A 27,146-nucleotide genomic window follows, 5' to 3' on the forward strand; every position below is an offset into this window, starting at 1 on the left:
AATAGGTGCGGGACCAGATGGAGTTGAAGAAATTAAAAGACATTTATTTTTTTCAACAATAGACTGGAATGTAAGTATAGTATGAATTTGCTTGAGGGCTAGGGATGCCACTCAGTAGTAGAGTACTTGACTAGCATGCAAAAGGTCACAGTTCCATCCCCATCAAAAAAAAATACTGGCTTGAAATATTTTTTATAATTAGCATACATCTGAAATATTTCTTTTTTTCCTACAGAAACTGTATAGAAGAGAAATTCACCCACCTTTTAAACCTGCAACTGGCAGGCCTGAAGATACATTTTATTTTGATCCTGAGTTTACTGCAAAAACTCCCAAAGGTAAATAAGAATCATAAAAATGTATTCAAGGTAGTAAAAGGATTAGGGCATAGTTCAAATCGTACAGTGCCTGCCTAAGAAGTCCAAGGTGGAGTTCAAACCCCAGTACTAACCCTCTCCCAAAACAGACAGTAGAGAAATCCATTTCTTATTCAATCAGAAAATCTTTTCCAAGGTAATTCTTTTTACTAACCTTAATTCCCCTAAATTTGCTATATATCAACCTTTTTTCTTCCTCCCACTTAGGAACCATGATGAAGTAGTAATAAAGCTGAGTGCCAGTGGCTCATGCCTATAACCCTGGTTACTCAGGAGGCTGAGATCTGAGCATCATGGTTTGAAGCCAGCCCAGACAAGAAAGTCAGTGAGACTCTTATCGATAATCCAATAAACTACTCAGAAAAGGCCAAAAGTGGCACTGTGGCTCAAATGGTAGAACACTAGCCTTGAGGACAAAATGGCTCAGGGACAGTGCCCAGGCCCTGAGTTCAAGCCCCAGAACCAGCAACAACAACAAAAAAAGGAATTGTAACAAGCAAAAAGGGATTGATTTTCCCAGTTAAAGTTCTTAGTAACCACCAGAGCAAAGGCTCAGATAATCTTTCTTTTTCTTACTCAGGTTTTATTTTATATTTTCATATGTCCAAAGCCTCCTTGTGAAAAGGATTTCACAGGTCAAAGAGTTTTTCAATTTTATTTTTTAAATATAACTTGATTGTTATTATTAAGGTGCTATACAGAGGGGTTACCATTTCATGAGTCAGGTAATGAGTACATTTCAATTTTGAACAATGTCACCCCTTCCTTCGCTTTCCATCAGTTTCCCCTGTCATCCCTGCCCACAAGGTATGTAGCATACTGAATAGCGTGAATGCATTTGTTTACCCTTCCTCCCTCCCTTTCTGTACTCTCCTTTTGCCCCCTTTAAAAAGAAACAAAAAAGCAAAAACACTAACAACAAAAAACCATTGTCTTACATTAATGTTCTACACAAAATTATGAAAGATGAAAAAGTCCATTATAAGAATATGAACTGATGCTATGTGTTCACCCAGCAATCTATACATGAATTGCACAAGAATTCTATACAAGAATCTTCCACATGTAGCATTGACAAGTTATCATATAGGGCTGCATTGTACAGTATGTTCGCCAGTAGCTACCTGTAGCTAATCAAATTTAAATACATTTAACATTTAGTTTCTAAACCACACTAGGCACATTTCAAATGCTAAATAGCTATATGTGGCTACTGGCTACCATATTGGACATCACAGGTAAGAAAATTTCCATCTGGAAGATCAATGGGATGGTGCTAAAATAACTTTTCTAGATTGAGAAGGTGATGATAGCAAAAGACAGTACAGATGTATTACCTCAGTGAGGTATTCTGTAAGAGGATATATATGTATGTGTGTGTATTATATATATATGTGTGTGTATGTATTTATGTATGTATGTATGATGTATAATGGCCTGGGAAGACTTCCAGAATAAATACTTTCATTCTTTTCAGATTCACCAGGCATTCCACCTAGTGCTAATGCACATCAGCTATTTCGAGGGTTTAGTTTTGTTGCTATTACCTCAGATGATGAAAGCCAAGCTATGCAGACAGTTGGTGTTCATTCAATTGTTCAGGTGAGTGGATGTCTCAGTTTTACATTTGAAATGCCATAGATATATTTTACTCTACAAATAATATTACATTTTATACATTGGCTTTAAGTAAGCAGCTTAACGTACATTTTATATCATTGTGATCATTACTCTAAGAAATCACTTTTAGATGTCCATGAAAAGGTTGCATGAACCTAAATATCTGACTTGAAAGTGGAATTCTAAGATGACTGAGATAAATATAGCCATCTTGTCTATGACCTTTCTTGTGCCTCAAAATGTTTATCAGGTATAGTGTGAAAGTTTCGCTTCCCACCTTGTAGGTCAGCTATGATGAATTGAGATCCTTTGTTTCCTTGAAGCCTTAGAACAGAGGTCAGGTATTTTTCTGTAAAGATTTAGAAAGTAAACATTTGAGGTTTTGTATAGCTACTGAACTCGTATGTTATAGCACAAAAGCAGCCATAGTGCCTGGCATAGTTGCACACATGTATAATCCCAGCACTTGAGAAGTCAAGGGAGGAGAATTGTTAGTTTGAGACCTAGGCTACATAGAAAGACCCTATCTGAACAAAAAACCAAAACAAATAAGAGCACTTACCAAATGGTGCTGGTAACTCACATCTGTACTTCTAACTGCTCTAGAGGCTGAGGTCTGAAGATGGAAATTTGAAGACAGCCAGGTTGAACAGCTCCAAGAGATTATCATCTCCAATTAACCAACCAGGAATGGAGACAAAGTTCAAATGGTAGAACTGTAGCCATAATCAGAAGAAACTGAGCAAGAGCTCAAAGCTCTGAGTTCCAGCCTCAGTACTAGCATGAATATGTATTGTTTTTAAGAATTAATTCATCTTTTTAATCATAGAGGAAACTAGACGGGCCCACAAACTTACATTGTGTGTTTGTGTGCGCGCGTGGGCACTGGTCCAGGGGTGTGAACTCGGCCTGAATGCTGTCCCTGAGCACTTTGTTCAAGGCTTCTACCGCTTGAGCCACAGCTCCATTTCTGCCCAATTGATGGTTAATTGAAGATAAAGAGTCTCACAAACTTTCCTGCCCTTCCTGGCTTTGAATGTTGATTCTCAGATCTCAGCCTCCTGAGTAGCTAGGATTGCAAGCAAGATCCACCAGTGCCCAGCTATATTCTTGCCTTGTTTTGCTGTCTTTGGTGCTGGTATTGAAGCTTGAATGAAGAGATTTGTGCTCTGGCTCAACTTTTTGGTTCATAGCCAGGCTTTAGCACTTGAGCCACACCTAGTTAGTTAGAGATAAGAGTCTCGGGGTTGTGGATTTAGCTCAGCAGAAGAGCACTTGCCTGGCAAGTGCAAAGCCCTGAGTTTGGCCCTCAACTCTGGGGGAAAAAAAAAGTCTCAGACTTTTCTGCCTGGGCTGGCTTTGAACCTCAGTCCTCAGATATCAGCTTCCTAAATTGCTAGAATTATAGATAGGCACCACCAACACTGGTTTTTTGTTGTTGTTTTAATTTGGCTTTCTTTTTTTTTTTTTTGCCAGTACTGGAGTTTGAGCACAAGACATCACACTCACTCAAATTTCTTGCTCATCGATAGCACTCTACTGCTTTAGCCACACCCCCAACCTGGCTTATTGCTGTGTCATTGGAGATGGTATTATCAAGACTTTTTTACCCTGGGTGGCTTCAAGCCACAATCTTCCAGATCGCAGACTCACAAATACCTAGGACTATAGGTGTGAGCAACCAGCACACCGCTTACAAGCATATATGCTATAGAATTCCAAGTTCTGCCCTATACAAAAGTTAATTGTTGAAGAGGGTTTAATGTCAGTTATAGCTAAGAGAGGCAACACAACCTCCCTCAGCTGTTTTTTGGAAACAGTAATTTGCTATTCTTCATGTACCACATGTTATTAGTTATTTAAATTTGCATAAAGCAATAACTTGAAGGTAAAGAAAGTTGTGTGGCTACTAAAAGACCAAAATGACAACTAGTATCACTTGTAAATCTTTTGTTATACACCAGAGATTTCAATCTTCTCTTCATTTGCATTGGTGCTTCAGATAACTTATAGCTGATTTGGGGAGGATAAATCACAGACAAGAATGTAGGCCACGTATCAAGTATCTTTGCTTTCCTTTTGTACATATTATGTCTCACTGTTAACAATAAATTGTTTAAAGAGCATGTTTCTTGCTATAAATATGCACTTGTAGAAGAATAAGTGCTATAAAGAAGGATTTTTTATTTTATATTGTCTTATATACTCTTATCCTTTGATATTTAATATCAGCAGTGCATGCTGAATAATGTATTCCCCTATTATGAAATACACTCAAGGCATGACAGTACTTTCATCAATGTATATTATTTGTAGCAGTTGCACAGGAACAGTATTCAGTTTACTGATGGATATGAAGTAAAAGAAGATATTGGAGTTGGCTCATACTCTGTTTGCAAGAGATGTATACATAAAGCTACAAACATGGAGTTTGCAGTGAAGGTAAATATTTTTAGATTTAAAATCCACTCCTAGCAGCTATTATTCATGCATATCAGTACCAATTAAAAATTATACACTTTTAAGAAAGGAGCATGGGCAATGAATGGTACATGACTATAATTCCAGCTACTTGGAGGCTGACACAAGAAAATAACAAGGTTAAGGACAGCTGGCTCTATTTTTAAACAACAGTCTTCTCTTTGACAAAACTGTTTTTGTTTTGTGTGCATGTGTGTGTGTGCATGCACATACGTGCTAGTCCTGAGGCTTGAACTTGGGACCTACAGATTGTCCTTCAGCTTTTTCAGCTAAGGCTAGCTAGCACTATAGAGTCACATAAACTTTTCTCCCTAGTCTGGCTTTGAATCTCAGTCCTCAAATCTCAGCCTCCTGAGTAGCTAAGATTAAAGGCATGAGCATCTGGCTCAATTAATGTACTTTTAAGTAAAGTTAATTCAATACACAAATGCTGGTGATATTATAGATGCTTAAGGTGTTCAGGGATGGAAGAAAAAAATATGTTAATTCTATTGTTGATATGTTTCCTTGAGCATTTGAATTATTAGTTAAGTCCTAAACATGCACAAATATATATTGTAGAGACATGCCGAGAATCTGACTCATGGATTCGAATTTATGGGCTTTTCATCCATATCGATTCACTTTCTAATTAAACAATCTGACAAAGTAGTTGAATAAACCAGGTTGATAAAGGGCTTATATGTAGAATATTTACAGAAGATGACATTTATGTGTCTAAAAATTTAAAGTTTATGTTTGTGAGCTTTTTATGATAAATGTTTGCCTTTTAGATTATTGATAAAAGCAAGAGAGACCCAACAGAAGAAATTGAAATTCTTCTTCGTTATGGACAGCATCCAAACATTATTACCCTAAAGGATGTAAGTAGATTTTTAGCAACGATTATTTGAAGATATTTTCAAATACCAAGGTAGACAAAGATCCCAGTATAGTAAGTTAATGAAGCAGATGTGAGAACACTATATATGACATAACTTTCCTTTATAAAGAAAAATACATTTATATAATTATATAGCTTTCTGCTTTTGCATTAAAAGTTTTTCATGTAAGCTAATATTTTTAAAAGTAAAAATGGATAGAAAGTATTTTAATGATATTTTAGTAGCTCAATTTAGTTGAACATATGCATAAATGACTAATGTTAATATTAATTAATATTCAGGATTGATTAGTGCTTCTGTAATCTCCCCAAACTATATTCCACATAGAACGAGCTAATGCTCCTATCTCCCTGTGTTACTAACGACAGTTCATTCTCCCTGGCCCTCCGAGTGCCTGCCTGCTTCTGTGGTATTTTTCCTGTGTTCAGTCATGTTATATAATGCTGAGCACATTTGGTTTCTTCATGTCCACTCCCTAGGTAGCATTCAGTCTTCTTTGGTACTGATGCTCACACAGGCATTAAGGTCATGTCTGAGTATTGTCAAAACCCTTAATTTCCTCAGATTAACTTTTCACTGCTCATTGTTAGGTGAAAAATGTTAACTTAGCCACATTAAAATGTGAAGCTATTCAACTTAAGTGACTTCTTTAATTAGCATGATATCCAAGAATTCAGCAAAAAAATTCAAAAGGAAGTCTAGGAAATATTTTGTTCTAGCCTAGTCTTGGAAACTTTCTAAGCTGTCACTCTTTGTTTTACATCTTTGCTCCTTCCTTCATTTCCATTTCCAAAGTCTCTAAAAATTTTATCAGACTTGTATTACAGTATCTCCAGTACTGATATTTGCTTCTCTATACTAGAGTAAAGAATTTGAAAGTACTACTTCATTTTCTCCATATTTATAGTGCCTCGGGCACCTATACAGTACCATGGACCTCTTATGGAACTAAATAAAAGTTTCTGGGAACTGTGGTGAGAGGAAACTAGAAAGGTCTGAAATTTCAGTTAGAAATTTCTTAGAGTACAAATCGAAAATTCTAGTGAGCTTTCAGTAATTTTTCTTTTCTTTTTCGTGCCTATTGTGAGGCTTGAATTCAGGGCCTAGATGCTGGCACTGAACTTTTGTGCTCAAGGATAGTGCTCTGTCCCTTTGAGTCACAGTTTCATTTCTAGCTTTTTTTATGGTGAATTGGAGATGAGAGTCTCATGGACTATCATTAAGTTTCGTTTCCAAGTTTTGTATTCTCTGTTGGTTGTGACAGGGAAAAGTTTTTGAATATACAGTAATTTAATTCTCTTTAGTATGTTAAGCTTTATTTGGGAGCACTAATAAAGTCTCAAATCATTGTTATTGTGTTTTGATATTGAATTTTATAGGTATATGACGATGGGAAATATGTGTATGTAGTAACAGAACTTATGAAAGGAGGTGAATTGCTGGACAAAATTCTTAGACAGAAATTTTTCTCTGAACGAGAGGCCAGTGCTGTCCTGTTTACTATAACCAAAACTGTTGAATATCTACATGCACAAGGGGTAAGTCTTTTTACCATTATTCGCACTCGCCCACATATACATGCACCTTTCTTAATACTTGAAATCAATTACAAATGTGGAAGTTACTATCTATAATAATAAACAATACTGTCCGATTCCTTTTCTTACTGATCTTCCTGTACATAATCTTTTTTTTTTTTTTTTTTGGCCAGTCCTGGGCCTTGGACTCAGGGCCTGAGCACTGTCCCTGGCTTCTTCCTGCTCAAGGCTAGCACTCTGCCACTTGAGCCACAGCGCCGCTTCTGGCCGTTTTTCTGTATATGTGGTGCTGGGGAATTGAACCTAGGGCCTCGTGTATCCGAGGCAGGCACTCTTGCCACTAGGCCATATCCCCAGCCCATCTGTACATAATCTTTTCCCATTGAAGTTGAAATGCTACTTTGAAATCATGGCTTATTTATATTACATTCTTATGGTGGGTGAGATCTTCTGACCTGAAAAACATAGCTAGGCCACTCTATGGCATTAGAAATTAGTCCTACTTAAAGTTAGAAGCAGAACCAGGTAATCCTAGTTTGTAGTCACATCTAAAACTAGTGGGGCCAAGCAAGCAGTCAACCTGGCTTCTGGCTGGTGGATGCTCCCCTCATTTCTTCCTGATTACATATTTTTAGTAAATGGCAAAAATCATTTTAAAAGTATGGGAGTCTATGGAGAATAGCAGAGGAGTGGGAGTGAAAGCTAGGATAAATGTTGCTTTATTTTTACATGTTTAAATTATATTTTTACAGTTTTAATTTACAAAAACTGCATATATATTCAGTATACATGATACAAAAGGGTATCATTTTTGAGACAGAATCTCACTATGTGTATATCCTAGGCTGGCCTCAAACTCAAAACCTTTCTGTGTTTATTTTCTTTTTTTCTTTTTTTTGCCAGTCCTGGGCCTTGGACTCAGGGCCTGAGCACTGTCCCTCTGCCACTTGAGCCACAGCACCACTTCTGGCCATTTTCTGTATATGTGGTGCTGGGGAATCGAACCTAGGGCTTCATGTATACGAGGCAAGCACTCTTGCCACTAGGCTATATCCCCAGCCCCTGTGTTCATTTTTTATGTGCTAGGATTACAGGCATGTACTGCTGCACCCAACTTAAAGATTACTTCTTGGGCCGGGAATCTGGCCTAGTGGTAGAGTGCTTGCCTTGTATACATGAAGCCCTTGGTTCAATTCCTCAGCACCACATATATAGAAAAAGCCAAAAGTGGTGCTGTGGCTCAAGTGGTAGAGTGCTAGCCTTGAGCAAAAAGAAGCCAAGGACAGTGCTCGGGCCCTGAATCCAAGCCCCAGGACTGGCAAAAACTACTCAGAAGGCTGAGATCTGAGAATCACTGTTCAAAGCCAGCCCACTCAGGAAAGTCTTATCTACACCAACTTCCAAAAAAGCCCAAAGTAAGAGTTATGGCTCAAATGGTAGAGTGCTAGCCTTGAGGAGCAGAAGCTCAGGACGGTGCCCAGGCCCCGAGTTCAAACCCCAGGACTGTCACGTGCACGTGCACGCGCGCGCACACACACACACACACAAACACTTGTTCTTGAGCTTCTTGACTGCTAGTTTGTCAACATTTCTCCCAATATTGCACCTTGAAATTAGTGGAATTCAGTATTGGCTGAAGAATTCATGATTTACAATCATCTTAGTGTTCTGTTTTCTTTTCCTAATTAGCAAAATAGTAATGAGAAGTAGTGCTTTAGATGTTAGAAACTACAAACTAAGATGATTCGTTAGAATATAGACTAAATTTGGTGATAGAAGACTAACATTTAAATCTAAAAAGGCCTGTCAAAGAAGCTTAAGACGAAAGTATTCTAGTGGATTGTTAAAGGAGGAAAAAGTAATATAAAACTAAAGAATATATATGTGTGTATACATATATATTCTTTATACACACACACGCGCGCGCGCACGCACACACACACACACACAGTGACAGTCCTGGAGCTTGAACTGAGGGCCTGGATACTGTCCCTTAGCATTTTTGCTCAAGTCTGGCATTCTACCACTTGAGTCCTCCTTCTGTGTCTGTGTTTTTTGATGGTTAATTAGAGGTAAAATTATCATGGACTTTCCTGTCCCAGGTTGGCTTCGAACCACAATACTCAGCTCTCAGCCTTCTCAGAAGCTAACATTACAGACATGAGCTTTCCTTTTACTCCTGATGACCATAGCTGTCCCATTTAATCTGTCAAGATATTTGTAAGCCAAGCATGGTGGCTCATGCTTGTGATCTTAGCTATACAATAGGCTGCAGATAGGAGAATCGTGATCTAAGGACAACCCCAGGCAAAAAAAATGCAAGTCTCTCCCTGAAAAATACCTCAAGCAAATAAGAGCTTGTCATGGCTCAAATGATAATGCCTATCTACTAAGCACAGGCCCTGAGTTCAAACCCCCAGTACCACAAAAAGATAAGTAAAGTTAATGACCTTACCCCTCTGCACCATCTCCTAGCATATCTGTTCCCTGCCTTTTCTGCTACCATGCAAGTTCCTAGTATGAAACAGCTAGAATGTCACAGATTTTTTTCTACCACATTGACTATGATCCCTTACAGCATACTGTGGAGCCTGATAGACAATACTCTGAAATGAGTGAATAGATAAGTGAACATAGTGAGCATAGCTATTGTTATTTGCCTTTACCTTAGCCCAGCTTCCCATTGGATAGAAGGAGTAGGTAAGTACAGTTCCTTTTTTCTCCTTCTTGACCTTCCAAGATCTATGTTACAAAGATAGAGGCTTATATTCCTCTATCAACATTTTATACTGTTGGGATAATCTAAAGCTCAACATTAATCATCTTGTTAAGTATTCGTGAATAACGAACTTTTAGTAAGCAAATATGTTGCTAATGTGACTCTTTAATTTGTATTTCAATTAGGTGGTCCACAGAGATTTGAAGCCTAGCAACATTCTTTATGTTGATGAATCTGGTAATCCAGAGTCTATTCGAATTTGTGACTTCGGCTTTGCAAAGCAGCTGAGAGCAGAAAATGGTCTTCTCATGACTCCTTGTTACACTGCAAATTTTGTTGCGCCAGAGGTAATTGTGAGGCAGTGTGTGTGTAGTGTTTTAATGTGTCTAAGATCCTGTTTTCTGGGTTTAATATAGAATAGTTAACAATTGTTTAATTGAAGTGTTACTGAGAAAATAATTAAGATAGATTGTCAGCCCCTATTTCCCCATTTAATGCTTCAGTGATATCAGATTGTCTACATAAAAAGATCTAAAATTCCTTGGTAAGATATTATAAAAAGCACTTCAATCTCTCTATTGCCTACTTAAAGTTCTGACCACTCTAAACTCCTTGCCAAGACTATGCTGCTCTGCCTGCTTGTTTCTACACTCTTCCCTTCCTCACTTTGTTCCCTTCCAACTTTTTACTAGAATGATGGAAGGAGGTGACCATTTGGTCAAGATACATTATACTCACAAAGTGACATGTTGAATTAAAACTCCTTTGTACAACTACATAAAGATAACTTAGCGGCACTTGTGGCTCACACCTGTAATCCTAGATACTCAGGAGGCTGAGATCTGAGGATCGTCATTCAGAGCCAGGCTGGGCAGGCTATGAAACGCTTATCTCCAATAAACCACAGAGAAAACTGGAAGTAGCACTGTGGCTCAAGTGGTAGAATGCTAGGGACAGCACCCAGGCCCAGAGTTCAAGCCCCACGACTAACAAAAAGAAGATAATTAAAAAATTAAAGTTCATATTTGTTCGCTATAAACTGCCTAGACCTCTAGTTTTTCCTCCCTGCGCATACCAAAAGTAATTTAGAGCCAAGGGCTGGTGGCTCATGTCTGTAATCCTAGCTATTCAGGACGCTGAGATCTGAAGATCATGGTTCAAAGCCAGCCTGGGCAGGAAAATCTGTGAGAGTCTTATCTCTAGTTAACCACCATAATACTGAAGTGAGGCTGTGGCTCAAAGTGGTAGAGCTCTAGACAGAACCCAGGCCCTGAATTCAAGCCCTGCAACTGACAAAATAAAATATACTAATATTACGGTGGGACATGAGAGGCACATGTCTATAATCCTAGCTACTGGAGACTCAAATCTGGGGATCATCATTCAAAGCCAGCCTGGACAGAATATCCAAGAGATTTTATTTATTTATCTCCAAATAAGCAGCAAAAAAGCAAGACTTGGAGTATGAAATTATAGAGGACCAAGCATAAGCTAAAAAAGCCAGGCCCTGAGTTCAAGCCCAAGTTCAAGCTCTGTCTCTGGCTTCTGTTTGCTCAAGGCTAGCGCTCCACCTCTGGAGCCACAGCGCCACTTCCAGTTTTTCTGGTGGTTATTTGGAGATAAGAGTCTCGTGGACTTTCCTACCCAGGCTGGCTTTGAACTGCAATCCTTGGATCTCAGCCTCCTGAGTAGCTAGGATTACAGGTGTGAGCCACCAGTAGCACCTGACTTAAAGGATCTAACTTAATGGTGAAGAACCTACCTACCTCACAGGAGACCCTGAGTTGGATCCCTGGTTGTGCAAAAGAAAAAATAATAATAAATTACTTCCTCTTTATACCTGTATCACTTCAGATATGATTTTGATCTAATACCATGTTTAATTGTTCATTTTTATCTGATTTCCCCTGCTAGATTCTAAATTTTTAAAGAAATTGGTCTTTTTTAAAGAATCATAATCATTGCTATAGCCCCATGCAGTATTCATTAAATAAAAACTTTCCTTCAACTTATTCTATATTCTTCTGTGTACTTATATTGAAACTATAAATTCATTCATATACCCAAGACAAATTTCTACATAGGAATTATTAGTAGTAGAATGTCCTAAGATAGGATTGAAAAATTGCCTCATTTTAATCATGTTCTATTGAAGTTTTTCTTATTTACATCTATGTAAAAAAATGTTAGTTCACAGCTTCTACACACAGAAAATGTTAGTATGGTAATAATGCTCCTTCACTTTTTCTAGGTTTTAAAACGGCAAGGCTACGATGCTGCTTGTGATATATGGAGTCTTGGTGTTCTCCTGTATACAATGCTTACCGGGTAAGTATGTACCATAGATTTGAAGCATTTATTTAATCAACATTTTGCGTAAATGATGTAGGATTTTTCTAATCCCTATATTATAGTATCTCTCTTTTCATGTTTTCTCATGCTACGTAGTACATACAATACTATAATGTAGGAACATCATATTCATAGATCTATCTCAAGGTCTTAAAATCTTTTTGTTAATTTAAGAATTCCTTTTTTGTTCTCATGCCCAAGCACTATTTTTAGTACTTTTTATCTGTAATATGTCATTTATTTATAAATCCAATGTTTTGTTTATTTGTTTCATTTTTGTTACCAGTCCTGGGGCGTGGACTCAGGGCCTGAGCACTGTCCCTGGCTTCTTTTTGCTCAAGGCTAGCACTCTACCACTTGAGCCACAGCACCACTTCAGGCTTTTTTCTATATATGTGGTGCTGAGGAATCGAACCCAGGGCTTCATGTATACAAGGCGAGCACTCTACCACTAAGCCATATTCCCAGCCCATAAATCAATGTTTTCTCACTTAAATTGTGGCTTCATTTGCATTGATTTCTTTTGTAGGGTATTTTTTGTAGTTTTTAATAAAATATTGTATGAGCTGGATTACTCCAAGTACTTTTGGAATCTGCAGCTAAATGTGTAGAGTACTAACTAAAGAAATTTTATTCATTAATGTTTTAATTTTATTATAATTTAGTTACACTCCCTTTGCAAATGGTCCTGATGATACACCAGAGGAAATACTCGCACGAATAGGTAGTGGAAAATTCTCACTCAGTGGCGGTTACTGGAATTCAGTTTCAGATACAGCAAAAGTAAGTGTGGCTTCCTGTTAAAGCTTATTTTATCTTTAGTACTGGGGATTGAATCGAGAGCCTTGCATGGCAAGCATGCAGTCTACTACTACTCACTGAGTATATACCCAGCCCTACTATAAGCTTTTTTGTTTTGTTTTGTTTCTTTGCAGTTTCTTATGTATGCTAGGCAAGTGCTCTGCCACTGAGCCTACATCTGTAGGTCCTATTACAACATTCTGAGACTATAGTTTGTCATAATCCATGATGAGCAGATACACTTACTAGCAAATTTTGCTAATAAAGTAGTATGTTAAAAGTCATGTTACCGGGCTGGGGATATAGCCTAGTGGCAAGAGTGCCTGCCTCGGATACACGAGGCCCTAGGTTCGATTCCCCAGCACCACATATACAGAAAACGGCCAGAAGTGGCGCTGTGGCTCAAGTGGCAGAGTGCTAGCCTTGAGCGGGAAGAAGCCAGGGACAGTGCTCAGGCCCTGAGTCCAAGGCCCAGGACTGGACAAAAAAAAAAAAAAAAAGTCATGTTACCAATTAACTTGAACTCCAAAATGGACCATTTCCTTTGTTTCTTTTCCAGAAGATACTGGTTTGGCCTTAAAGCTATTTCTCATGAGCACAATGATGCCTAAAATCATTTGAAAAGCCCTTCTAGGTCTGTTATCCCCAGAATAGCACTGATTTGCTTTCTAGCTCTGCTCTATTTTTACTTTATTCATAGAAAATTCCTTTTTAAAAGATCGAACTTTTCCTCTTTGAAATAAGAAAAAAAATAGAGGAAATAAAGAAACATTGCAAATAAGCTCACTGATTTTTCTTGGGGGTTCAAATTATAGAAGTAAGCAGCACATCAAAAATGTTTATAGAAGTCAGTGCCAGTGGCTCACTCCTGGAATCCTAGCTACTCAGGAGGCTGAGATCTCAGGATATCAGTTCAAAGCCAACCCAGGCAATAAACTTAATGAGACTCTTACCTCCAATTAACTAGCAAAAAGTTTTAAGTACAGCTGTGGTTAAAACGGCAGAACACGGGGCTGGGGATATGGCCTAGTGGCAAGAGTGCTTGCCTTGTATACATGAGGCCCTAGCTTCGATTCCCCAGCACCACATATACAGAAAATGGCCAGAAGTGGCGCTGTGGCTCAAGTGGCAGAAGTGGCAGAGTGCTAGCCTTGAGCAAAAAGAAGCCAGGGACAGTGCTCAGGCCCTGAGTCCATGCCCCAGGACTGGCCAAAAAAAAAAAACAAAACGACAGAACACTGGGGCTAGGAATATGGACTAGCAGTAGAATGCTTGCCTTGTACACATGAAGCCCTGGGTTCAATTCCTCAGCACCACATATATATATAAAGACGGAAGTGGTCTGTGGCTCAAGTGGTAGAATGCTAGCCTTGGGCAAAAAGAAGCCAGGGACAGTGCTCAGGCCCTGAATTCAAGCCCCAAGACTAACAAAATAGTGGTAGAGCACTAACTTTGAGCAAAAAAAGCTCAGGGACAGCACAAAAAATGTATATAGGTTCAAATAAATACTTGTTGTTATTTTTTTTTACTACAGTTAAAATGAAATGTTAGCTGGCAGCATGAGTCAAGTGATAGAATACCTTCCTAGCAAGCTCAAGGCAGAGTTCAAACTTCAGCACCATGGGTGGCGGGGGGTGGGAATCAAAGAAACAGTTTTAAAATTAATATGTCAGACTAAGGGTATAACTCAGTGGTAGAACATGTATTTACTTAGCATGAGCCCCTGGATTCAATCCTGGCACAAAATAAAATGAGATAAAATAGTATTCTTCACCTTTTTCTAGCAATAAAGTTCTGGGTACCTATTTCCTTTCTGATTCCGTTAATTGAGTATTTAAAATGTACTTAATAAATGAAAGTCCTGGAGATAGAAGTTATAGTAAAGATAGAATTCCTGATCAGATCGCTCCTTGAGATACCCAAAAATACACAGTACAATGCCTCGTGTGCAGCTTCTGTGCTAAAAAATAAAAAAGATCACAGATGAAGCGACACTTGAAGGGTGTTAGGGAAAGCTTTTCAGAAGCAATAAAAAGACTTTTCCAGGTCAATGGGAAAACCAAAGGTGATAGTCCATCCTGTGCAGTTAGGGCGGTAATAGTAATATGAGAATAGCAGAGGAAAAAAAAAAGAGTACAAAAGGACCTGATTACGGAAAGCTTTGTGGCTCATGTTCAGGATTGCGAGCTTATTCTTTTTTTTTTTTTTTCTCAGTCCTGGTCCTTGGACTCAGGGCCTGAGCACTGTCCCTAGCTTCTTTTTGCTCAAGGCTAGCACTCTACCACTTGAACCACAGTGCCACTTCTGGCTTTTTCTATATATGTGGTGCTGAGGAATCAAACCCAGGGCTTCATGTATACGAGGCAAGCGCTCTACCACTAGGCCACATTCCCAGCCTGAGCTTATTCTTAAGTATCATGGAAGTTTTAAAAAATATTAAGCAGTGCAGTGATCAAATTTTCCTTTTTTTTTTTTTTGCACTCTATGGAGCAGTATTTTTTTTTTCAGTTTAGACAAAGGGCCCTCACTTGCTAAGCAGTCACTAGAGCACTTGAGCTGTCCTTGGTCCTTTTTACTTTAGTTATATTGTGAATAAAGTCTTACATTTTTTTTACCTAACACTAGCCTCAGACTATAACTCTCCTTCCTATGCCTCCAGCCACAGCTAGCATTACAGGTACACACCACTTGTTTTGTTTTTCCCTGGCAATTTTGCAATTTTATTTATTTTAAGCAATTGGGCTTACTTCTAGAATTTGATAGAGGAGATCCTTAACTTTTTCACTTGTTTCTTTTTCACCTCTTTTTTTTTTTTTGGCCAGTCCTGGGCCTTGCACTCAGGGACTAAGCACTGTCCCTGGCTTCTTCCCGCTCAAGGATTAGCACTCTGCCACCTGAGCCACAGCGCCCCTTCTGGCCATTTTCCGTATACGTGGTGCTGGGGAATCGAACCTAGGGCTTCATGTATGGGAGGCAAGCTCTCTTGCCACTAGGCCATATCCCCAGTCCCTCTTTTTCACCTCTTTTTTATGTTTTAAATTTTTTATTTTTTTTTTTACTCAATCTCAATATGTTATCCAGGTCAGTCACTCAAACTCTTGAGTTCAAATGCTTCTCCTGCCTCAGCCTCCTCAGTAGCTAAGACTACAGTGCCAGCTGAGAAAAGGATCATAGCCATAAGCCAACCTGAACATAAAAGTCCTCAAGACTCCGTCTCAGTGGAAGAAACTATTCATAATGGCACATGTTTATCATTCTATTTACAACTGAAAGCCTAAAATAAGTATCTCAGTCCTGGCACATACGTAGGCAGGAAGCAAGACTGTATCTCAAAAATAACCAGCACAAGAAAGGGCGGAAAACATAGTTCAATGGTAGAGCTACCTCCCCAGCGAGTTCGAGGTCCTAAGGTCAAACCCCCAGTAGTGCCCCAAACCAAAAAAGGGGGGGGGGGCTTACTGCTGTGTAATTATTTGTTTCTCCCTCACTGAATGCAAAAGTTCTTCTCTGGACTTTATAGATCACAATTAACATTATCACTTTGAAATGTATAAAACCATATAGCTATGGTGTGAATTTATATTCCACTCCACACATAAGGTATTCAGATAGCTAGGCACTGATGTTGGTATTATGTCTAGAAGAACAGGATTATGGGTGTTCTTCATGTTTTTTTTTTCACTTTTCTGTGTTTTTGGATTTATCTGTAATACCATTAGTTGCTTTTGAAGTAGGGAAAAAATTAAAAGTCTACTACAATCTTTTGGAGAGCATTTAAAGCACTCTAAATAAATTCCTTTAGTGGGTATTTATGTTCTGCTTTTCAGTATTACTCATCATACAATAAAAGTCCCAAGTATTTGAATAGTTAGACCTCCAAATCTATAGGAAATTCCATAAATAAGATCTGAGATGAATGAAAAGCTAGAGTACTTAAAAGATACATAAGATGTAGTCATTTAAGTGTTTCATAAGCACGTATAAGAATACAATGATGAAACCCATTTAAATTGTTTTTAAATATGGGGAAGAGCCTACGAAAGAGTAATAATAATAGGAGGGTCAATATTGATGAAAGTACATTGTATGCATGTAATAAAATGCCACAATAAAACTCATTTGTACAAATTAATATACACTAATAAAAAAGAAAAATAACCCTTTGTCATTCAGGGAGGAGCATTTTCTCTAAATTATTACAGTTATCAAAGCAAAGGGGAAAATATCATAAAAGCTAAAAAGAACCAGGCATTGGTGGCTAACAACTATAATCCTAGCTAGTCAGGAGGCTGAGATCTAAGGATCATAGTTCAAAGACAGCCCAGGCAGGAAAGTTTGTGAGACTCTTATTTTTAATTAACTACCCAACAGCCAGAAGTGAAGCTGTGGCTCAAGTGGTAGAGCACTAGCCTTGAGCATAAGAGGCTTAGGAACAACACCCAGGCCCTGAGTTCAAGCCCCAGGATCAGTGCGCGCACGCTCACGCACACATTAAAGAATGCTTACCAGAATCAAGTAGAAATAAAAACAAAGGATTAAGCTTGTTTTTACTCCCTTACCTGACAGGACCTGGTGTCAAAGATGCTTCATGTAGACCCTCATCAAAGACTGACTGCTGCTCTTGTGCTCAGACATCCTTGGATTGTCCACTGGGACCAACTACCACAATACCAATTGAACAGACAGGATGCACCGCATCTAGTAAAGGTGAGCACTTCACAGTTCCCATTTTCTGCATGTCCTCCAGTACAGACAGGGCCAGCTGAGCCTCAGGAGCCTTTCCCTTTTCAGCCTGAATCCAGTTCAAGTATGAAGTTCTCTTACATGGTTAACTTAACAAAAGAAAAGCTCAAAGCATGCCAAAGTATCAGCAATGGAATTAACTTAGGGTAACTTTTAAATTTTGGTCCGTCTACCTAAGTAGATACTCATTGTCAGTCAGGACGGATTTTTTTCTAACTGCAAGAGCTTGCCCTGCAACCTCTCATATTAAAACACTGACAAGACAAGTTAAAGAACCCTGAGGAAACTGAAGACCACTTGTTTGGAACCCATCCTTGGCCTCTCATGTACAATTTGACCTTTCCAAATTGACCCGTGCTTCTGTTAAATCAGAGACTTGAATCAATGTGGCTATTTTCATTATGAGACTAATAATGTCTATATACATTTGCATATGAAAAATTGTATAAAAACACCTTGATTTCCTATTTGCATACATGTCATTTTACCTTTTTCTTTCCTGTTTGCCAGGGTGCCATGGCAGCTACATATTCTGCTTTAAATCGTAATCAGTCACCAGTTTTGGAACCAGTAGGCCGCTCTACTCTTGCTCAGCGGAGAGGTATTAAAAAAATCACCTCAACAGCCCTGTGAAGTGACCTCAGTGAGATATCTGGTACCATGATGTAAGCTGATAGCACAAGTTCTGGCGACAGGTAGCACATATCTGAGAGACACCTGCAAGCACACACTGTCCCAGCTGGTACCCATAATGCTGCTGCTCCTGCTGCTGCTCCTGCTTTCGTCTCTTCTCGCTTTAAATGATTGGTAGCAAGTTAGATTTTCCTGGAGCTTCGGATGGAATGAATATGGAAACAATGATGGAGATATAATCACTGAATCAACTAGAAAAATAATGAACATATGAATACCACCTAAAATACACTGAATAAAGTACTCTACACCATATAGCATTATTTTTATAGGAAATATTTCATGTCCCTTAAATATCCTTTGTTAGTTATAGGGATGGACAGTTTATGTTAAACACTTAGCTTAAACAGTCCATTTATATTAGCACTGTATCCCTTGTGCCATCCAACATTTTGTATGTTTTTGTAAACAGTTCATATACAGTACATTTCTGTACTGCTTTCTTTAATGTACACATGCCTTGTTTAACTTAGAACCTATTATTAATCAATGATTATTAAATCTGGTTAACTAGTTCACTTGGATTAACAGTATTGTTGGACAGCCCTAAACATGGCCAGATTGTGGAACAGCTGTTGAATGTAATATTTCAAAATGTATATATCTTTCCCTGTGTCTGTTTCACTGGTTTGTTCATTTGTTTGTTTCTTAAAATCGGGTGTTCTGTCAGACTAATTTAGAGAGCTGTTATGGTATAGAAAGTTGTCGTATGTGTGTGGCATGAAATCAAGAATACACCTGTGAAGTGATTCCATATACTTTGCAACTCCTTTGGGTTCTTTTTTCCTTAATTAAGGAGATAACCCTTGCACTTTGAATCTTACATAGTATCCATACTTAATGTACATCAAAGGCCTTTAAAAGTCATCGTCAAGAGATCGGTGAAGGAAAATTTACAACTAGTAATCGAAGTCCTATGTAATAAAGGCCACGGGCCTCTACATGAAGTTGAATTTAATTCTTAATCAAACAGTTATCTCTTCTAACCTGAAATTATAGCTAAGGTAGGCTAAGTGAATGTTCTGCACTTAGTGATTTCTGAATCCCTCCTGATTTATAGCCATATGATATTTCCCTTGACTGCAGAGATGATTTTTCGTAATCACCCCCTGGATCTGTTGCGGCATTCATTACGTACACACAATTTGTTATTTCCACAATTTTATATTACTTGACAAAATAAACTTCTGTACCGATCAGTACCCCTAAATATGTAATGTGAAAAACATACAGGTAAAGAGTGTCCAAATAGATAAGTACTCAGGTATTACATACCAGAAATCTTCTCCTGCCAGAAGCTTTAAATCATCCCCTAAGCATACCAAGCCAAATGTTATGGAAGCCACTGTTTGTCATTCCTTAATTTCTGCTCTATGCTATTAATGAGAAAAATCCATAATATTCCTTTGCCCAAGTAACACAAAATGGTTACTGCATAGAAAGCAAATGTAATTCTATCTCAAATACAGGAAAAGTGAATAGGAGAAAGACTATCCGAAGATCTAGCAAAAAGTTTTTGAAGTGCTTGAGTACATGAATGCTACCTAGTAAAAGCTGTTTTCCATTGCCAGGAAAGAGTTTTTTGTCTTTTCCTCTTCAGTGTTTCAAACCATAGTAATCCCAAAATCTTGTCACTTTTTAAACGTTAATGTAACTCTGAGCAGAAAATAGATATATTTTAAGATTTTTGCCAGTTATGCCATTCCATAATTGCTTAGCTGTATTGTCCATCAGTCTTTTAGAGCTAGAAGTAAACATTCACTTCCTGTAAATTACCCCAAATTTCCCAAGCTGAGACTGAAACTTCTTCCCATTTAGTTCCTTTTTCCTCATAACACCATTGCTGCCTTTCCTTCATATCACCACCTGACCAGTAGCTGAATTCAAAAAACCTTAGATTTCTTGGGGCAGTCCTCTACTGTTTTATGATGCCAAGTTTATTTCTTTCCAGAATAATTGCCTTCTTTGTCTAGTCAAGCGGCCATTTTTAAGGGAGAAAAGCAAGTTGGGTTCACAAAATAGACGGCCTTCTGCCTACAAAGCAGCTTATGAACATAAATGAGTCTAGCAGTAGTTTGGGTGTTCTCATTACCTTGGGGCAGTCATGGCCAGCAGGATGCCAGAAGTGTAGTGTTTGTGTTGGATTAGCCTCTCCATAAATTGCAATTGTTCCAGGACTCTATACTTGTGGTATTGAAGCGCCTGAAGTCTTCTGCCCTTCACCAGTTGCTGCCGTTTTCTGGGACTTCTCCCAGGAGTTGTCAGTCCAGTCTTAAAGATACTTCACTGTGAAAGAAGGAACTAAACCATCAGGACTCTTTTACACTCTTTTCTCTTAGTTTATAATACAATTTAATACCCAAAATGATAGGATTTTGACATTGCTGAATGCATGACCATGTGTTTTGTATCTTTCTTTTCAAGTGATGATATTAAGGTAAGTTTTTTTGTCCTTTTTTATTTTCACTTTTTGTGAATTCTTTCAGCTTCTTCTGGTTTATAAAGATATCGTCTAAGTTCATTAGACCTTTGACTTTAACAGATTTGTGACATGGATGTATTTATTCACAAGCAGACTCCAAAGTGGAAAGATATAATCCTTTTACCCGGCCTAAAGTTGAGGTGCCATGAGCATGTGGGAAGTCACTTGTGCACTTTTGCATGTTTGGAGGGAAGATACGGAGTGTGCGTGACAGTTTTCGTATGACACATGCAGCACACTCCAAAGAACAGTTTGAGATCAACCATTTCTCATCTTCCTAAAAAGTAACTGCTGTTGGGGTCAGAGAACATCAAGGGAGATGGGCCTGTCCACCTAGCTGTGCCTTGGTGAATACAAAGGCTTCAAGAGAAGGCAGAACGTGTGGTAGGAAAGGAAGTAGGGTAGGTCCTGCTGCCTAGGTTAAAAACAATTGGCAGAACAACATTCAAGATGTGGAAGCTTTGGTGTAAATATGCCTACTTGCAATGGAAGGCCAACAACACATATCCTAACAAGTTTTAATAGCCTCTACTCCTCGCCCTTCATAACTGACCCACAATTTTTCAACTTACTTTACTATATTCTACAAGTAAATTATATCTTAGGGTAGTGTTGTCCATGTGAGACTTAGGTATTAGAACAGATAGCTCAGGGTCAGAAAAGGTCTTTGTCTATGGTTAACAAATATAGATTCCTCGGCTGAATCTTGGTGCTTAAACCAGGAGGTTCCAGTCTAGTCCTAGAGATCTGTCCCTCTGGATGGTCTGACGCCCTGTGACTAAGCTGGATATATGCTTTCAGCCTTATTTAATTCACAGAGAAGTTGACTTAACTTTTTATTTCAACTAATGAAAACAGTCCTCTGTTCAGCACCAGGTTGCTTCCATTTTGCCAGTCTCCCCAGGTGACCATTGGTGGAGACCAATTAATGAAGGAATGAATTCACTTTCTTGAGACTGTGGTATTCTACAAAGCCACACTTAACCACTTTTTCCAGTGAAGACTCTACACAATGATAACACCCAAAAACGGATGGCCAAGAAGAGTTTGTATCTACAGTGTGCTTTGTGTATTTTTGACACTGCTGTATTCTGTGTGTTCAAGTGACCTGTAACTGGTTCCAATGTGACTGAATGTTCTCAAGTAATGCTAGTAACTAAGTCAATTTAGGATTTTTTTGTTTTATTTTAAGTCTGATATTATTATTGGTCTCAAATTTACCACTTTGATTCCAGTCTTTTAACTGTTTATAATGGGGCATACCGAGGGTTGGGATGAGAGCTTACTTCCTACCTCTTACGGCACTTTCCTCATTGTTTTGCCATATAACCTTGAACTGCATGATAAGCTGTTTAAACGTCCACGACTTATCCCAGAGCAATTAGCAAAGTATATGACATTTTGAATAGAGATTAGTGGAAAGGAAAATGTAGAGATTTAAGTCCACAGGTGCAAGCCTCGAGAAATTTGTCTTTAGAGCACATACCATTTGAGTACAGTATATGTAACGTATATGAGGAGAGTCACTAAAATAGTCCTCTCTAAGTAGATTAGTTCAATATCTAATAGAAATGATCATCTTTACTCCTATTATTGCTGTAGAACTGAATGAACTGTATGCTGGGTTTTTCACAAGTATTTAAAATAAAACAAATACAAGTCAAGGGCATAAGGAGAAAGTTTGGTTTGTGTTTCTGTAAGTGTAGTTTACCATCTAAAGCTTTGTGTTTTTTTTTTAAACTTAAAAGGCTTCAGTGTATTGCCATTCATTAGCATCCTTAATAATCATGGGTGATGAGTTGTAACTCTTAAAATTATATACACATATTAGTTTACCTTAATTCTTGCCCTAAATAAAAGGGAAAGTATACACCTAAGGGATGTAATTATTTTGCATTTTTGGCCATGGGTGGGAATGGGGTGGGTGTCTACTTTAGCAGTTTTTAAACAAAAATCACAAATATTTTTCTACTATTATATATGATCTTACTTTATACTAGTTTCTCTCTAGTAAGGCATGCCAGAAGCCCAAGGTACCATATCACAAGTTCTTATGTATTGTACCTTCTGTTGGTGGTTAAATCGCATCAGATACTTGGCACTGCCGCCATAATTAAATGCTTGTAAAGGATCAAATATCACTGAATACTTTCAATTGTTTCACTTAAGAGTCTAATCTGGGAAGTTTGCAAATCATACTATTAATGTGTAATCTAAGCTCTTTTAGATGTATCCATGAATAATCCTGGAACAATATTGCTTGTATTCCTGTCATAGAACAGGTTTTGTAATCTTTAAAAGAAATGAAAATTTATATAATAAAATTTCAAATAAATGCATGTATGTCCCTTTTCTCAGACTGTTTTGGTTATGTATTTAAACCCTTATAATAACAAATTTATTCAAAGTATATTTGTGAAATTATATTGATAGAACTTTAAAACAGGAATCTTTCTGAGCCAAGTACAAAATGGGCTGGGGGTATGAGTGCCTGCCTAGCAGCCAGACCCTGCATTCAAATCCCACTACCACCAAAACAATTGAGCCAGGCGCCAGTGGCTCTTGCCTGTAATTCCTAGCTACTCAGGAAGCTGAGATCTGAGGATGGCAAAGCCAGCCTGGGCAGGAAAGTCCATGAGAGTCTTATCTCCAATTCACCACCAGAAAACGCTCTAGCTCAACATGGTAGAGTGATAGTCTTGAGCAAAAGAGCTCAGGGACACCTCCCAGGCCTGGAGTACAAACCCCACAACCAAAACAAGAAAATGAAAAAAGTACAAAATAATTGTGCTGTGCATCATTTTTAAATAAAGGACTTATCAAATCAGACTCATGTAAGTCATACATTTTGTCCAGTATCAAGCTTAATGATTCAGCAAATAAGAATGATCACCAGGCACAGATGAAACATTTTCTTGAAGTCTAAAACTACCAGACTTGACTCTAAAAATGCCCCCTTTCTCCCTCACACAATGTATGTTGGATTCAGGATTGAAGTGCTGGTATTCTTTTGAGTGTGTAATATATGAATATTGAGTGTAATATATGAATATCTGGTTTAAAAAATGGGAGTCATTCACTTTTACAATCCTATTTAGGGCTGGAGGTGTCGCTCAAACGGTAGAGTGCCAAACCCCAATATTGCCAAAAAAGGAGAAAAAAGGAAATGCCCTTTTTATAATTCATTATTTACATAATTTAAATAACCCCTATTCTCCAGCCAACCATGCCTCATAAATCCAATAAACCACCTTAAAGGAAGTATCGATAAGCAGTTTTAAAAGAACTTGGCCTTTTCTTTGTGCTAATAAATCCCTGCCTATTTGAAAGAAAAATTGAAGTTATTGAGTGTTGGCTGAGAAAGAATATGATATGGAGGACGAAAGTTAGCCCTTTTTTCCTAGTTGACTTTTTCAGTACTTTTATATTATGAATACCACAGATTGAGTGGCTTACTGAATGGAAATTGATTTTTTCAAAGCTCTCCACCATGAAAAGTGCATGCAAAGTTCGGTTCTTCTGAGACCTCTCTCTGGCTTGCTTGGCATGTTGGATTCTCTGTTCGTAGATGCCCCTGGTGCTCCTTATCATGTTGCGTTCAGTCCCTATCCAAATGGCCTCATTTGAATTCAGTTGCACACATACACATGCTTTCCTTCTGAGCTCTGGGCCATGCCTCCAGCCCTTTTTTCTCTGGTTGTTGTTAGGATGGGGTCTTTTTCCCCTGGGCCCATGCCTAGACTGAATTTCAGAGTTTAAGTTTCCTATCCTTGCTGAGATCACAGCTATGTATCACCAACCCCAGCTTCCTTACAAGAGGGAGTCTCCCCTTTTCTGCCCCGACTGACCTGATACCTCTATCGTCCTACTCTCTGCCTCCCACATAACTAGGATTACAGGTGTGAGCCACAGCTACTCGGTTCTTTTTTTATTCTGTGTGTGAGAGACAGAGACTGACTAGGCAGGTACTCTATCACTTGAGCCCCATACCTAGCCCTTTTGCTTTAGTACATTTGAAGATTTTTTTTTTTTTGGTGGGAATAGGGTTTGAACTCGGGACCTTGCATTTGCTAGGCAGACACCTTAGTTATTTTTCAGACAGGTTCTTACATTCTTGCCTCAAACTAGCCTTGACAATCCTGCTCCTGCTCTCTTCTCATAGCTAAGATCACATACACATGCCATCGTGCACAGCTTGTTTGGGATGGAATTTCCCAAGCCGAGCACCTGTAATCCTAGCTACTCAGGAGGCTGAGATCTGAGGATCGCAGTTCAAAGCCAGCCTGGACAGGAAAGTGCATGTCTCTTATCTCCAATTAATCACAGAAAAAGCTGGAAGTGGCACTGTGTTTTCAATAGTAAAGAGCTAGCCTTGAGCATAAAGAGCTCAGGGACAGCATCCAGGCCAGGAGTTCAAGTCCCAGGACTGGCAAAAAAAATACTGTTTACAGACAAGGAGAGAATGTTAAGATACAGTGGAGTCTGGAAGTGGAGCTGTGGCTCAAGTGGTAGAGCACTAGCCTTGAGCAAAAAGCTCTGGGACAGTGCCCAGGACCTAAGTTCAAGTCCTACAACCAATTTTTACAAAGCTGATTTAGGGGCTACCCACTGGATTCAGGAATCTACAGTAGGAATCAGGTGTGTTTGTCATTATGCTGAGGCAATGTCAGAACTGTACTTGCTTACTACCAATTTTGTAACACATCGCAACAAATGTGTATTGAAAAATTAGTAATGCATGTGTGTAATTTCAACATTGAGGAAGCTAAAACGGGAGAGTTTGAGGTTTGACCTACATAGCAAGACTGTCAAAGAAAGGATGAAACCAGGTGCTGGTAAGCTATAATCCTAACTGCTCAGGAGGCTGAGATCAAGCTTTGAAGGCAGCCCAGGCATACATATCTGTGAGATCTATCTCCAAATAATTAGCAAAAAGCCACAACTGGAGGCATAGATCAAGTGGTAGAAGGCATATAAGAGGTCCTTGGTTCAATCCCCAGTACTAAAAGTACAAAAACAGCAATATGATCTATTCTCTTTCTTATGCATCCCTTTCTACTCTCTTCTTTTTTTTGCCAGTGCAGGGACTTGAACTTGGGGCCTGGGTACTATCCCTGAGCTTTTTCAACTTGATACTAGTACTCTAACACTTGAGCCACAGCTCCACTTCTGACTCCTTTTTTTTGTTTGTTTGTTTGGTGATTAATTAGAGATAAAAGTTTCGTGTACTTTGCTTCTTTGAACTGAAGTCCTCAGATCTCAGCCTCCTGATTGGTCAGGGTTACAGGTGTGAGCCACTGGCACCAGGAACATAGGTTTATTTGGAAGAAAACTTGGAGAGAGAATCCTTCAGCCAAAGCTTAGAAACTCACTCTTGCTTACAGTCAAGATATTTGGAAATTGGAGAGCTGCCTGGTGGGAGTTGTTATAAAAGGAACTAATGGTGAGAACTAGAAAAATAAGTCAAACCTGGAGAAATGGAAAGAGAAAAAGGGGGTTGTCTGTTCAAAAACCTGTTTGATTCAAAGTCCTGGTCTGTTGCCAGCCAAATGGGTTACAGCCATAGAAGAGAGAAGGTAAGGCTGGAGTGGTTGCAGACCAAGGCACTGGTCAGGGGCCTCAAGATGAGGACCCCTCGCTATTGGTTTGTTTTTGTTTTTGTTTTTTTGCCAGTCCTGGGCCTTGGACTCAGGGCCTGAGCACTGTCCCTGGCTTCTTCTTGCTCAAGGCTAGCACTCTACCCCTTGAGCCACAGCGCCCCTTCTGGCCATTTTCTGTATATGTGGTGCTAGGGAATCAAACCTAGCGCCTCATGTATAAGAGGCAAGCACTCTTGCCACTAGGCCATATCCCCAGCCCCCCGAACCCTCGCTATTGGATCTAACAATATTGATTCCACAAACTGACGCCATTGTATATTTGTATTTTCTAATCTCAACTCAAACCACAGTCTCATTCATCATTCCTTTTCTTTTTCCTTCTTCAGATCCATTCTCCCATCTTTTTTTCCAATACTTGTATTGAGATATAATTCATATGCCATAAATTTCACCCACTGAACGGATACAAGTTTTAGTAAATGTACAGAGTTGCTCAACCATGATCATAATCTAATTTCAGAACGGTATCCTCATCTCCAAAACCAGCATTGTCTTTGCTTACTTTTGCTTTGGGGCAAATCCTGGAGCTTGAAACTGGGGACTGGACACTGTCCCTTCGAGTTTTCACTCAAGGTTAGCACTCCACCACTTTGAGCCACAGCTCTACTTCTAGCTTTTTACTGGCTTATTGGAGATGAGTCTTTTGGGCTTTTCTGCCCTGGCTGGCTTTGAACCTTGGTTCTCACATCTCTGTCTACTGAATAGCTAGGAGTAGAGGCTTGATCACCAGATCTTGGCACCCCATTGTTTTTGCTTGTACAATTGTTGTAATCTGGTGATTTCTGTTTTTGCCTTG

At 38.8% G+C, this 27,146-nt stretch overlaps 1 protein-coding gene across 4 annotated transcripts in view; it reads left to right on the forward strand.

Annotated features, from left to right (window-relative positions):
• Window positions 1–23,042, forward strand: part of Rps6ka3 (ribosomal protein S6 kinase A3) — a 90,662-nt gene extending 67,620 nt beyond the window's left edge. For 3 of the 4 annotated variants that reach the window (XM_048336854.1, XM_048336856.1, XM_048336855.1), the window contains 11 exons: window positions 6–70; window positions 236–338; window positions 1,855–1,979; window positions 4,314–4,439; window positions 5,252–5,341; window positions 6,742–6,900; window positions 9,805–9,966; window positions 11,871–11,947; window positions 12,637–12,754; window positions 17,339–17,479; window positions 18,026–23,042. In XM_048336854.1, coding sequence (XP_048192811.1) covers window positions 6–70; window positions 236–338; window positions 1,855–1,979; window positions 4,314–4,439; window positions 5,252–5,341; window positions 6,742–6,900; window positions 9,805–9,966; window positions 11,871–11,947; window positions 12,637–12,754; window positions 17,339–17,479; window positions 18,026–18,148 — 1,289 coding nt within the window. In that variant the 3' untranslated portion in view covers window positions 18,149–23,042. The remainder of the gene's footprint in view (window positions 1–5; window positions 71–235; window positions 339–1,854; window positions 1,980–4,313; window positions 4,440–5,251; window positions 5,342–6,741; window positions 6,901–9,804; window positions 9,967–11,870; window positions 11,948–12,636; window positions 12,755–17,338; window positions 17,480–18,025) is intronic. The other variant, XM_048336857.1, reaches the window with a different exon arrangement.
• Window positions 23,043–27,146: the final 4,104 nt, after the last annotated feature.

The sequence above is a fragment of the Perognathus longimembris genome, chromosome 28, assembly GCF_023159225.1.
Source record: "Perognathus longimembris pacificus isolate PPM17 chromosome 28, ASM2315922v1, whole genome shotgun sequence".
In the NCBI taxonomy this organism is placed as follows: domain Eukaryota; kingdom Metazoa; phylum Chordata; class Mammalia; order Rodentia; family Heteromyidae; genus Perognathus; species Perognathus longimembris.